The sequence below is a fragment of the Oreochromis niloticus genome, linkage group LG6 (assembly GCF_001858045.2).
Source record: "Oreochromis niloticus isolate F11D_XX linkage group LG6, O_niloticus_UMD_NMBU, whole genome shotgun sequence".
NCBI lineage: Eukaryota > Metazoa > Chordata > Actinopteri > Cichliformes > Cichlidae > Oreochromis > Oreochromis niloticus.
In genome coordinates this window covers 10,135,985-10,150,859 of record NC_031971.2, presented here as the reverse complement: position 1 = coordinate 10,150,859, position 14,875 = coordinate 10,135,985, and the positions used below count along the sequence as shown (strand labels likewise).

The 14,875-nt window shown below is 37.9% G+C and overlaps 1 protein-coding gene and 1 long non-coding RNA gene across 2 annotated transcripts; one reads left to right on the top strand and one right to left on the bottom strand.

Annotated features, from left to right (window-relative positions):
* Positions 1-2,688: 2,688 nt before the first annotated feature.
* Positions 2,689-3,122, bottom strand: LOC109202698 (uncharacterized). The gene is made up of 2 exons (XR_002062643.2): positions 2,935-3,122; positions 2,689-2,854 (listed from the first exon to the last, which is right to left on the bottom strand). It is a non-coding gene; the product is annotated as an uncharacterized LOC109202698 (long non-coding RNA).
* A 6,078-nt stretch (positions 3,123-9,200) lies between these two features.
* LOC109202678 (uncharacterized) lies at positions 9,201-14,534 on the top strand. The gene is made up of 9 exons (XM_019360594.2): positions 9,201-9,370; positions 10,684-10,965; positions 11,054-11,287; positions 11,395-11,499; positions 12,206-12,409; positions 12,512-12,844; positions 13,163-13,481; positions 13,576-13,633; positions 13,797-14,534. Exons 1-9 carry the CDS (start codon positions 9,316-9,318, stop codon positions 14,001-14,003), a joined length of 1,797 nt encoding a protein of 598 aa, XP_019216139.1. The 5' UTR covers positions 9,201-9,315; the 3' UTR covers positions 14,004-14,534.
* Positions 14,535-14,875: the final 341 nt, after the last annotated feature.

The window sequence follows — 14,875 nt, the reverse complement described above, 5'->3', positions numbered from 1 at the left end:
AAAGCGCTTTGGGGTCCTTAGGGACCATAAAAGCGCTATATAAATACAGGCCATTTACCATCTTTACACTTAAAGTTTGGACTAAAAAATCATGTTATTGAGAGATGCTGGCTTTCTGTTTGTGGCTGTCATCTTTTATATCTCAGGTGTCAGTGATTATTCATGAGTCCTGAAATAAGAATAGATGTAAATGCATATACTCACCAAAAGAAAAGGACAAATGTCAACATTGTATAATTTATAGAGATGAGAACTTTGAATGTTCTGCCCAACCATTTGGTAGAGCACACTTTGAGTCCCTATATGTTTCTGAAACATGCACTGAAATGAACTTAACCCTGTTTGAGCCATTTCTACCACTTTGTTTTGATATGTTATTCTCAGAAAATCCACTGGATGTCGAACTTTCTTTAGTGGAGGTGGCTGTAGCTCAGGCAGGTCATCTACTGATCGGAAGGTTGGTGGTTTGATTCCTGGCTTTCCCTAGTCTGCATGCCAAATATTCTTGGGCAAGATACTAACCCAAATTGCTCTCCGATGCATCAATCGAAGTATGAATGTATGTGTGAATGCTAGTTAGAAAATGTGCTTGTGAGAATGGGAGTGAATGCACAGGTTGTGTAAAGCGCTTTCAGTTCTCAGAAGAGTAGAAAATATATAAGAACCAGTCCATTTACCAAGTTGGAGACCTTTTCAGTTAGCTTCCATACAGGAAGTTAGAAAAGGAACACTCAAAATTTCCTACACCACACGACGGTGTCAAGATTCTTTATTTGTCATGTGCATAATTATACAAGTACAACACGCAGCAAAATGTGACCTGATACGCTCCTCGACTGTGCAAAAAGAGAGAGAACAGTATATACAGTGAGTGAATATATACAAAGAGGACATTATGTGCAGTAAGTGAGTTATATATAAATCATGTCTGACAGACAGGGTACACTGTGGGTGTGTACAGATGAGTCAAGTTTTGGGGCACATCTGCCACCCACTGCATCACAACACCAGTCATTTACTTAATTACAATAGACGCACACAGTAAAGGGAAAAGACACACTGCTCTGGGTCAGGGACAAGCTGCATCCAGCAACAGGTGTTCCCTCGCCTGGATGCCCCAAACAAAGCGCAGACTGGACATCCCAACATTATTGGACATACCAATAATAATAATAATAATAAGTATTATTATAAAAATGATCTGGATACAAATACTGAATCTCATTTCATTTATTTTTGTCCAGATTCCATCACACAAAGATGCTACAGTGTGACTTATGCTTATAGAATGATGTGTTCTTACAAACAGGCATCAGTGGATAAGCCGTCCTCCATCACATATCCCACAGGGAAAGTTTTCACAAACAAACTGTAAAAGCATTTGTTTGTATTTGTTGGAACTTATATTTTGGTCAATCATATAAGCTGTTTCAATGTTTCATGAGTAACACAAAGTGTATTCATCTCGTATCAAAAGAGGTTCACATTCAAAGAGCTTCTTCAACAGTGTGATTTGTGATTTGCAGCACCAGCTGTAACCTGACTGACAATCAAACTGCCTACATGTGGTATCACAACAAACTAAACTATTTTGAGAATCAACTTAATTCAACTCAATACTCAAGAGAAGTTTTAAGTGTCAAAAATATATTGGTTCCATTCTTCCACTGTTTCCTGTTGATCTTAGACTAATGAAATGCATTTTAGAACTTTACTGGTTTTTGTCTTTTGCCCACAACAGACTGTTCGTCAAACCTAGAATCTGTGTATGTGACACTAGCACACACTAGCAGACACTTCATGTTTCTTCACAATGGGAACTAAACAAGCCAAGACTGTAACCATAATCAGCTTTACACACACACACACACACACACACACACACACACACACACACACACACACACACGAGAAGTAGATTCTGATGTTTTTTGTTGAGTTTTCTCCATTTCATGAACTGAGAGCAGATGAATTAACATCCCGAAGAGACAACTGCAATTTTAAAACATATTTACAAAGTGAAACAAGAGTAACAGGATAAAATATTACCACTACCTGTATGAACCTCAGAACAGGTGATTAAATCATCCCTCAATAGTAGAGACTGTTATATTGAATGCACAAGCAGTTGTTGAAATGATGAGTTATGATAATGGCTCCATCTCGTGGCCATGTCTCTAACTGCTAAAGAGCAGAAAGAGTGAAGAGGGCTCCTGCAAATAGGAGTCCACCAAACTGTTTGGATTCATAGTGACGTTGTGAAGTCAGCATGTGCTAATTTTTCATTGGTTACCTGAAAGAATGTGTTCTATGCAAAGTGAGATTTAGTAAATAGCAAGACTGATTTAAAAGCACAATTCTTGAGTGAACAAGGCTGCATGTCACTGCTGCAAGGTGACAAGTTCAACCACGAGAGGGCAGCAGAAATAAAATTTCTGTAGGCGTTAATTTTTCAAATGTAAAATACTAACTTGCTCAGACAGCTATAGTATATAAATGCATAAAGTATTTAAAGAGGAAGGAAGTTTGGGTTTAGTTTGAAACCTGCATGATGTGTAAAACGAATGAACACAAACCAAATCCCATTTTATCATAATCTGACATGCTGGCCAGGAATTTGACATACCTGTCACGGTTTGACATGGCAGACCGTGGGGATGTGGGGAATGGAGGACCCAGGCGCGGTGCTCTTAGTACAAGCAGTGCGTTTATTTACAGTGATGGAAAAACATGACAATAAATCCCGTGCTCTCCCGACTCCCGTGACGTGTCCTCTTCCCAGTGTTAGTGCTCCTGTCTCCGCTTCTCCGTGATGAGCACCCCGTGCTCGCTGCCCTCTCGTCTCTCGCTACTCCTGGGGACATAAGAGAGAGGAAGCTGTCAGACACACAATAATGCAGGAGACTCAAACTAAGAACTGGTCGAGAGACTAACGTGAAGCCACGCAATGATCCAGCGTCGGAGAGAGCTCCACCACACTCTCAAGTAGCTCCTCCGACGAGGCCTGATCAGCTGCAGGTGTGACATGGTCTTCAGGTGTGGCCAATCACCTGCCAGGGCCACACCCACACACACATATGCAGGGAGAACGAGGACAGCAATACAAAATACATATATTATAATATTAGTCCAAAACTGCTCAGGGTCCCTGGGTCGCTCAGACCCAGGACCCTGACAATACCAGGGTATGCCCTGTCTGCTTTGTCTCTATTTGACAAATGAATTGCACTCCAAATGAGAATGATGGACGTTTCACGATGAGAATGAAACCATAACTGTACAAAAGAAAAAAACAACTAAAGTTTTATTTAGAACATAGTGCATGTTATTAACTATTTTCTTGGAGAAAAAAAATAACTAGATTAGAAAATATTGGGGACTGGCAGATTAGTTTCTAGTTTTCAAGGCTTGCTAAGGTTCTAGGCGCACCCTAAAAGAGTCATAAGGAATCAATCAATCAATCAAACAATGTTTATTTCTTTAGCACATTTGTGTCCATCAAAGTGCTTCACAAAAGTGCCGCAATGCAGGTTACAATAAAAGACAACAAAAACAGTTATAGTTACAGCAACAGTTACGGTTATGTAGCACAAATGCAGGCCAGTCTGAACTAATTTGCTTCAAAGGCTAGATTAACCCTTAGATGCACACGTGGGGTCAAAAATGACCCCATGGGTTGTTTTTCTTCAAAATCTTTAAAAAGCAAAGTTGTAGTATATTCATATTCCAGGTATTCCTCATAAAACATGTTTGTAACATGAGGCCATTTGCATTTTTATTTATTTTTTCATTAATTAAAAAAAAATGCAGATTTTGTATCACTACCCCACTCTTCCACAAGTGGGGTCGAGAATGACCCCAAGCAGTTACTATGGAATCTTCTATGAAACTTTCATTCTGAGCAACTATGACTGACCCACTTACACTTCTGATGGATCAAGAATTAATTTTTACATCATGTATGTTACTGTATGTTACACAGTAACATACATGATTTATAGTCAGCGCTGCACATAAGTGGTCCGCAGGTGTGCATTCGCTGTCAAAATTAAAGTATTCTCGGAAATTCAGAGAATATGCGCTTCTTTTGTGGTGGAGGAATACCAAAGTAATTGCTTACAGAGCTTGCTTATTCGACATCTTTAAGAGTTCTGAACAAATGTCTGTCCTCCTCCAGAACATCTAATGTACGGAAACGAGCGTTCCAACTTCTTATCTGGTACGCGTCTTTTATTTTGACATCGAATGTGCACCTGCGGACCATTTATGTGCAGCCCTGTTTATAGTTTCCTGTGCATTTTAAACATTGTCCTTTCTGATGTTTTTTTTAATATTTAAAGTAACATGGCTGAATATGAGGCCAGCTAGGATCCCTGTGGACCTACAAATGATCCAGGACGGATGGGATGAAGAGCCCATCGGAGACACTGACTCAGAATCTGACATCTAAGATATAGAGGACCCAGACTATTGTCCCCCCCACTGAACAAGGCCAGTCAGATACAGAGGAGTCCTCTGATGAGTCCTCTGAAGAGGAAATGGATATTGAGTCTAACAGAATGAGCCCCTCTTACTGCTTTAGCCACAATATTCTGAATTAGTCGGCCAGGACTTGCACCTGGGTTTAGTACTGTCTCCCCAGTAAATGCATGGAAGATGTTCATGTCTGACAATATAATAGAAGAGGTTCTGACATGCATAAACATGGAGGCACGAAGAGTCGCCACAGACAGGGGAAAAGAGTGGAAAAATGTAATCAAACATAAGCTCCAAGACTTCATTTGATTGACCATTCTTGCAGGAAGTGAGAAGAACTGGGATGTACCAGTCGGTGTGTTTTTTGGGAGTCCTCTGCATAACCCATTGTAAAAGGCCACTATGTCAATTTAAAGATATTCGCCGTTTCTTGCACTTTGATGACAAGAGGACCAGAGCCTACCGACTGAAAATAAACCACAATCCAGCTTTCTGCTACATATGGGGCCTGTTCCTGGTCAACTGCAGACTGCAATTCATCCTCAGTGATTGTGTTACAGTGGATGAACAACTTGTGCCTTTCAGAGGGAAGACCCAGCTTCTGCAGTATATGCTGCGCAAGCATACGAAAGTGATACAAGTGATACAAAAAGTGCAATTTCTTAAAATTAATGAAAAAATAAATAAAAATGCAAAGAGCCTCATGTCACAAACATGTTTTATGAGGAATACCTCAAATATGAAAATATTACAACTCTTTGTTTTAAAGATTTTGAAGAATAACAACCGAGTTTATAGCAAAATGCATTGTTTCTATTTGGGGTCATTTTTGACCCCACTTGTGGAAGAGTGTAGGTATTGGTAGGTTGTGCATCCAAGGGTGAAAGTGAGTTTTTAAGCGCAATTTAAAAGATTGTATGGACATCAGTCAGAGCACATATGCACAAAGTCAGGCCATATAAAAATTAATGAACTAATCTGGCTAAACATGGTCCCTGGGTCTTGGTTTAGGAGTTTTGGGATGATTCAGGTTTTTCTAGTTTTGTATTTTTGATTATCTTTGTTTCATGATTCTATATTCTGCATATATTATATTTACATTTGTCTTGTTTCTTAGTTTTATGGGTGTTGCATTCAGGGTTTTCTTGGAGAGTGTTAAGGGTTTCTGGTTTTGTGCTTTCTTGGAGCAGCATATTCTGGTGTGTTTCTTTATATTTGTATTTTCAGGTTTTAATTCTCTTGTTTATTTCTGTTCTTGGTTTTAGTCTGGTTTGTGTTATTCCTTGAATCCCCATTCCTCCCTCCCTTGTGATTCTGTATCTGGCTTAGTCCATAACTACCGCCCCATCGCTAAGTTACTTTTACTTTTACTTAATGAGCAGCTCTTTAAGATAATGGAAGGCAAAAATTTATTATATAAACATCTGATTTTGGCAAAAAAACAAAAACCCAAAAAACAATGCTGCTTTGCCTGTCCTTATGAACAACATTTTAATTGAGACTAATCCATAATAAGACATACATACATAAGTATACAGGTGTCTGCTATTATCATCGTACAACTTAATGCCTCCCAAACACATACACAAAACAATCTGCTTGAAACCTGGGCATTATTTATGATCAACATCTCAGCTTTAAGAAAAATATCCAAAGTCTGTCCAGTTTTATAAGATTGGAGGCTAAGCTGTTGTACTCAGATCAAACTGTTTTCACTTTTGTGATTGATAAAATTTTTTGGCATTCCAGCCTTACTAATGAATTCATATTTTCATATGTTTCACATTTTCACCCTTCATTTTGCTGTCTGCATTCATAAAGCCTGCATGAAACAGAAACAGCAAGAATGCATGAACCAAAGCATCTGTGTAAGAGTCCATCGTCTGTTGTTATATTTCCTGCCATGCTATTCTTTGCTCTACTGTAACTGTTTCTAATGTCTATAAATAGAAATGCCTCTCTCTGTCAGTTTTTCTCTTCTTTGCTTTTTCATCATGTATTTCTGCTTTTACAGTTTTAAACTTCTGGTGTTCCTTTCTGTTAGACTTTCTGTGGTTACACAGTCTTTTCTGTTTGTTTCATCTGCCAGTCCTTTTTGTGTTTTGGGTGCACTTTTTTTTTAAACAGCAGGCCTTTCACACATGGCTGGTGCTGATGCATAAGACGACATTTTTCTCATCTTTGCATGCCACACTTCTTCCATTGTGCAGCATTCACACATGTACCATGGCCTTGATTAGCTTGCAGAGACTTCCTGTGTTTTTGAAGAAATGAGTTATTGCATGAGTTGTTAGATGTTAGGTATTCAATACACTGCATAGAACATTTTTTGAATTTTCCCCATTTGATACATTGAGAAAAGCAGGAAATTTTGTTGTATCTGTAAACACATCCAACAGAGACAACATTTTGTTAAGTTGTAAAAACTTACATTACTGCATTAAAATGACAACTTGAATCGCTGGAAATCAACTGAATTGTTTTCATGATGTCCCATGATGCACTTTTTTCTTCACTCACCTCTTCTCACTTCCTAAGAGTTGATACACCAGGTTGCATTTAATCATTAATCTCTGGTTCTCTTCTGTAGTGTGGCTTCTGTCCTGTCCCACTGCCCCCACCCCTAGCTGGTCACAGCAGATGGCTCCCCCTCCCTGAGCCTGGTTGTGCTGGAGGTTTCTTCCTGTTAAAAGGGAGTTTTTCCTTCCCACTGTCGCCATGTGCTTGCTCTTACACTATAAAGCACCTTGAGGCACATTTAGTTGTGATTTGTTGCTATATAAATAAAACTGAACTGAATTAGAGAAATATTAAGTTGGATTTGATAATGTGATAACTGAAGGTGCTGAGGAAATAAAACTGCTACATCTGCACTAAGATTTGCAACATGATTTAGAAAGAACCGTCCTCTCTTACTCATGCCCCATTCAACTTCATTATCTAATAAGCCATGCATTTCCTGTAGAAGGAGCACAGCAATGTCTTTTTCTGTACTGAGCTCATGTAACACTGCTCACCTTTCTCTATCCCTCTATCACATTTAAAGTTTCCATTCTCCTATACTCTCCTTATCTTTAAAACACAATATATGAATATGTCTCCATCAGGGATTGTCTGTGATTTCTAAAGACTGTCTTTCAATGGGTTCATGGAAAAAGTAATTGGTCTTCTGTAAGGAATATGCCCGCTGATCATCATTCTTTGAGAACTGAGAACTGTAACAACGAAACACCCTCGAACATTTCTTCTTCTTTTCCAACATTTACAACATTCAAATAACCTGAAATCTTGCTTTGATTTACAGCTTCAGTTTTCATTCACCTTGCCTGTCCACTGCTTTGATTTGCCTTCACTTCTCTTTCCCTTTTGCCACAGCTTCTGCATTTCACTTCATCATCCTCCTGCACTGTTCACAAGTCCATTTTCACACCACCATGCAGAGCTATTTGCTGGTTGCTATCTACAGCACTATCTGTGGCTAGCTGTTTATTTGCATCACGACCTGCAGATCATTGCTTACTGTAACCACTGTCACTAGCCTTCAACTGCTTTCTTGAACCACTGGCTTGAGCCTGCAACTCACTTCTTCCATTTTCCACTGTTATTTAGGCAGACAGTATGAGCACTGCAGTCAAAGCACATCATGTGTAACTGAGCTGGAACAATAATAGTACATGAATCATTGCCATATTTAATTCTTTTAGACACTGAAATGTCTTTCAAAGGGTCATTCATATATATATAAATGTCTGTCTTTAAAGAGACTGAATGTGTTGGAGTCTGATGTCTTTGCAACCAAGATGATCTGTTCATTTGGAATTAAGGAGGTGGGCAACAGATCCACACTGAGGATACAAACGACGGAGAGACAGCTGCCAACAAGTAATTCAATACCACACCTCTCTCAACCAAAACCTGAACATCTTTGTCTCAAAGAAAAACAACAGCCCTGTAGACTTCTCTTACACTCTCAAGAAAGCAATTCTGAAAAGAGAAGCAGTCCAAACATCCACTCATTCAGTCGCTCCACACACCCTCAGAGAGGAAGTTGTTTCCATCCTGGTTTTGGAACAGCAGACTCTACTCCAACTTCCTGCCCAATAAAGTTTGTCACCATATATTAAAAAATAGTATTCCTCTGTAGTTGAGTGACTTTTGTATGACTTCAGCATCACAACTGGTGTATCTGTTTTTAAACTCTGCATAAAACACATGATAAAAATCAGTTGAAAAGAAAAAACATGGCTGACTTCTGACTTTAGAAATATTTGGCAGTAAACGCACTAATTCAAAATGTTGTACTAAAAGCAAAACAAAAACCTGTTGTTTCATGAAGTTTTCATGTGTGTGAGCTTGAGATGCTTTTGAATTGAACATTAAAAGTTCAAAGTCTGTGTGTCTGTGGGTTTTTTTCTCAGTTTTATCTGGACCACAAAATGACAACCAAACCACATGTACCTTTTTTTCACTCTGACAACATGGAAACATTAAAAAACAAACAAACAAACAAAAAAACCCATAGAATTAAGTCATGCATATAACTATTTATATATATGTATACTAATAAATACCTAGAGAGATATATATAGAGAGATATAGAAATATGTGAAACAGCTACTTTGACACTTGAAGTTTCATCTTTCCACAAGAGGAAGTGATCTGAAGGTGTTGCATGAAAACACACTTGCCCTAATTTCTTTGTCCATTCTGTCATCAGACTTCACAGTTTTAAGAAGATGACTTCTGCTTTTAAGCATTCACTCTTTAATAAGACGGCAGCTGGGGTTTTGAAAGCTTATAAATCAACTTTCTGATTAGACAGCACAGTCTGCAACAGCCATGTTCTTCACAGAAGCTGAATGTTTGTTCTGGGTTTTTGTTCTCTGTCTCTCAGGTAGGAAAGATTCTGTTTTCCCTGATCCCTTAATTCAATGTCCACTTTGTATGTATCAGTGTAAATGTTGCATTAATGCATAGGTAACATTTTATGGTTGTAGATATTTGAGGTTGTTTTAAATTTTACTGTTGTTTACTTTAAGCCATAATAACGATGTTTTTTGACTCTATAAGGTCAGTCCTCCTGTCCTTTCACAGTCACCTATCTCTTTTTTTTAAATCACCACAGAAAAATATCCTGTTTCTGTATTTGTTTCAACTGGTTTGTCAGATTGTTCACCTTTCCATTGTATCAAATACTGCAGTTTTATGAAAGCTGTTAGTTTCTAAAGATTGATGTACTAAATGTTCCTTTGCATCAGTGCTATGAAGTACTGGGTTTAGGCCATAGTGAGATGAGTCTCTCATTCCAAGCTTGTCTCAAATCCATATCAGTAAACGATCACTCTGTGTTACAATTAAAAATATGTGATCAACACATTTTAAAATGTGCTGGAGAACTACTGTAACCCAAACTCTAGTCTTCTACCAGTCACAAGCATGTAGAAGCTTAAAACTGTGAGAAAAAGAGAAAGTAAAAAGCAAGAACTGTTACTTTCCATATCGTAATGACATATTAATGTGTTAATGTTGACAGCCCCCTAACATATATATATATATATATATATATGCCCCATGTGTGGAGCTGCACAGCGACAACATGTTAGCGCAGTTGACCCGTTAACGCGTTATATGTAGAGAGACATTTCAGGGATTTACAGTCATTCTGCGTGTCCAAACTTTTGACTGGTATATATGGTGTTTCATGCACTCTGTATACACATTTGCATTTATCGCTCTGTCCATTCTCTAATTAGTATCTCTCTTTTAAGCAGGACACTTCTGAATTTCACCTCCTTTATTTTACCCGAACAGCATCTGGAGTATTTAGAAGATCAAACAATCAAACATTCTGACTAAAAGCTGAAATTTAAAGCAGTTGTGTTCTGAAGCCAGATGTTTGTTTTGGATCTTGGATCTTTGTTCTCCATCTCTCAGGGAGGATATATTTTGTTCAATTTAAGACTGCAAAACATTTCAGGTGTAGCCAAATTGTGCAAAGTCACAAAAAGATTAGATAAAACAGGATAAGATCTGTTAGTTGAAGGGACTTTCAGTAATTCTATCTTGATGAGCTACAGGTCATTAAAGTACAAGTTAATCATTTGCATTATCATTGTGCAACTGCCCTGACTTGTTGGTATAGAGATCAATGTTACAGAAATTGTGTAAATCTGCATAAATGCTTGTTAATCAAATGTTCTGTTAAAGGTGTTCAGGGACAAACAAACAGCATCTGTGCCTTGAAAGGTTCATCAGTAAATCTGTCCTGCTCACATCAACATCCAACTTCAAGCTTGAACTGGTACAGTGTACACAGGGGGGGCTTGAAGATTGAGACCTCTGCAGATGGAAAGTACAGCATGTCAGCAGATAGTAACTTGACTCTGACAGTCAACAATCTAGCAGAGAATGATGCAAACATTTACTGCTGCAGAGAACCTGCTGACAAATCAGACTGTGGCCAAAGGGGAATTTCTCTCAGTGTTGCAGGTACAGTGGTTTTATCAAACCCGTGAAGAACCGATTGATTTATGAATTATCAATGTATTGATATTATTTCTATTAATAATCCTCTCAGAGCTGCAGGTAAAGGTGATTCCTGCCACAGAGGGACAGACAGTAACACTGATGTGCAGCAGCAGCTGTCCTCTGACTGAAAAGCCTGCAGCCTACATCTGGTACAAGAACAGAGAGTTTCTCTATGAGGACTGGTCTCCCTGGTACCAAGAGCTGCTCAGCAGTGAGGAAGCAGTCACATACTCCTGTGCTGTCAAAGGCTACGAGGATCTCAGAGCCCCTGAAGTCTCTGTGGGTGAGTCATGATGTTCAGTGTGTTACAAAATAAACTACTATAAATAAACTAAGTCAAATAATTCTCAGTAAACAAACTCAATACTCTAATATTTCTTTTTCATCCAGATTCCATCACATCAACATGCTTCAATGTGACTTACACTAAAAGCGAAATGTGTCCTTATCAGCGGGGATCAGTACATGAGCCTTGTTCCTTCACATTTCCCAGAGGTGAACACACAAACACATCTTCTTACTGATCTCTGAAATACACTCACTACATTCACTTTTTTAACCCCTCAGCTGTAAAAAGGCTGAAAGGTTAAAAGATGTTATTGGCAGTTGGCATGGACACCGAGATTTGTAACTGCGAGAATGAGGCAACGTAGGATTTCCAAATTGCTACAAAAGGCACATGTACTAAAAATCTTTGATGATTTTGAATCTCAGTGACACTGACCTCAAGGTCAAGGTCAAAGTTCTAGTTTTCTGAACATTTTGTGATTGCAATACTTCAGGAATGAATTCAACTAGGACTTTCACATTAACACCATAGGTACATCTACTAAGAAACTGAGGAGTAGCACTGGCAGCCATCAGTATTTTTAAAAAATGAAACAATTTTTTGAACAAACGTGAATTACATTATGCTTTGGATGAAAAAAGTAGAATGCCAAGATTATTATGGAAGTGTGGGGATGCAGTCAATGAAAATGTGTTAAAGTGAAAACTTCCCTGACGAGGAAAAGACAGAATGAGTACACAGATCACTCTCGTATAAGGAAAAGAGAAGTGAGTTCAAGTGCCGTTGTTCTTTGGACTCACCTCTACAAATCTGCTCCCATACACAAAACCATGTAACTGACATACATACACATATAAAATATGCATATTAATAATACAGTGACTGACAAAACTGTATTTATCATCTCCTCAGTGGTACATGTTGTAAGGACACCTGGGAACACACTGACCTGTAGCACCTCATGTCCTCTGATCGACCCTCAAACTGTCTATGTGTGGTATGAAAATGGAAAACTTTATAGGGAAAATGTAACGAGCATTTCAACTCCAAGTTCTTTGGAAAACAACCTTTACTGTGTAATTAAAGGTCACGAGCATCTTCAATCTGATGAAGTCTGTGAGTATCAAAGAAAACTGTTAATTCTGTTAATTAATAAAAAGCTGTTATCTCAACATGCAGACACCACAGTCAACTGTAAATCTTCCATCTATATTTCAGGTGTTCAGGATAAAAACTGCTGGATAGTGAATTATGTCAGCAGGAGAATCTGTGCTCTGGAAGGATCTTCAGTCAACATTATTAGTAAATACTCACATCCTGATAACATGAAACCAGAGTTTAAATTATGGAATAAAAAATGGAGAACAGGTGATAAGGAATTTATAAAGCGGATTGAGCCTTCAGGTCGTGTGGAGTATCACGACAACGTGAAGAACCAACACATCCTGACCATCAAAAACCTGACGAAGAATGACTCAGGAGAATATACATTCATCCTGAAAGAAAATGATAAAGAACTGAAACTGCCTGGAGTCTTTTTGATTGTCACAGGTAAAGTCTCCTAACAAGGATTAAGATGTTTTATTCATGTAAGAGCCTCAGTGTTTTACACTAAAAAGCCTAATGTAAACCTGAGCAAACAAAACTGAATGTAAAAGTGTTATCAGCAAAATTTCACTGATCATCACATTTTAGCTGGTCTAAGAATAAGTGCTGCTTGTAAAACTGTTGACTGTCCTTTGCTTTCCACACCAATTGACCTGTATCACATTACCAATCACAATGATATCCTATATTTTAAATAAAGGTAACTGGGAAATTTTTACGAGATTTATAGTTTTTAATTATTTAACAATGTTCCTCTTTCAGAGCTGAGAGTGAAGATGAGTCCTTCTGCAGTGGTGACAGAGGGTCAGAGAGTCACACTGACCTGCAGTACCAGCTGTCCTCCGACTGACAACACAAACTACATTTGGTACTTGAACAGTCGACCTCTGACCCCGAGAGAGAACCAGAACAAACATCTGATCCTAGACGCAGTCAGCAGGGAGAATATAAGAAATTATTCCTGTGGTGTTAAAACCAACAAGGATAACACCACAGCTCAATGGCTACCAGCAGCTGCAGGAGGTTTTGCAGCTCTCCTGTTAATAATAATAATACTTCTCACTGTGTTCTGCTGCCGGAGGTGAGCATCACTGTGTTCTCTTTTAGATCAATCATGTTCAAACTCTGATTTGAAATCTGTTATTCAGTCGTATCCTTTCATGTTTGACACTCAGAAAAAAGAAGGCTTCCAGTCATTCTCCAAAGAGTGAAATATCAGACAACAAACAGCAGGTACACCATTTAATGCATCCACAATCCTGTTTTTCTTTTACTTGATCATTTATCCTTTGTGTGGATAGATTTTTTTTGTCTTGTTTATCTCACCAACGTCTTAACCTTCCATATTGTGTTAAATGTGTACCTTGTGGGAGGTTATGTTTTTTGGTCTCCTCAGGTCAACCATAATCCCATATATGAAAACTTCTCAGCTCACTACAGCAGAATGCCTGTCAATACACACCAACAAGCTCATCTCTATTCCAATGAAGGTGAACTTGACTCCAATCAAGGTGACCTCAACTCCAGTGAAGGCGAAGTCTATCCCAATCAAGCTGAACTCTATTCCAATACAGCTGATCTATACTCTAACATCCAATATTGAGTCACTGCCTTTTAAACAGAAAAAAACTCAAAAAAGCACCACAGCTGTTGTGTACAGAGTGTAAAACAATCACACTCTAAAATGGCACATAGAATACAGTAGAAATGAGTAAAAAGTAGAAATGCTTGTGGTTTTCAATTTAAAGATGTTTGATTATGAAATGCATGTGTTGCGTGCAAAGTATAAGACAATGTAAAAATGTTATTGCTAACTTTGTATAACATGCAAACTGTCCTACTTGTGAGCTTTGTGTTGTTGCTTTCTGCGTGGTTTAGAGCTTTCAAACTGAACAGTTAAAACTTTAAGTCATCATTTCTTTTTTTTCCTGAACCATAAATGAACCACTAACGGCTTAACATAAATCAATAACCTTTATGAGTATTAATAAATATTAAAAAAAGCTAAAGCGCTGTAGTAGTTTAATTCTTTCAGCTACAACTAGTGTGAAGATTTATCTGAATAATCATTTCTCTCTTATTTCTTCAGCTTTTTCTGTAAGATTCTTGAATGTTTGATGTTTGAATAAACCATTTTCCCTTCTATTATTATCGCTTAAAGAAACTATTTGTTATCAGAATGTTCAAAAAAATTACACAGTTAGGTGACAGTGTTGATACAGCCCATGACTTAGGATGTAATTATTATGTAAAAATACTTACAGGTAGGTGCGATGGTATAAATGAGTAATAATCCAAGATCTCTTAGGAGAGAAGAAACGTGTCCTGAAATACTGAGTAATTCTGAAAAAAAGTTTAGAGAACAGGATTACACATAAATTTTATATTTAAGTTGATAACTTTAGGTCATTTTTAGGAGAAATGTTTTTCACGACTTTCATTGGAAATACACATTTATTTTTACTGAAAAATTCC

Coding starts and splice junctions, on each gene's coding strand:
- LOC109202678 (XM_019360594.2), top strand. CDS start 9,316: ATGTTCTTCACAGAAGCTGAATGTTTGTTCTGGGTTTTTGTTCTCTGT. Junction 9,371..10,683: donor TTTTGTTCTCTGTCTCTCAG/GTAGGAAAGATT, acceptor GTTCTGTTAAAG/GTGTTCAGGGACAAACAAAC. Junction 11,288..11,394: donor AGCCCCTGAAGTCTCTGTGG/GTGAGTCATGAT, acceptor TTTTTCATCCAG/ATTCCATCACATCAACATGC.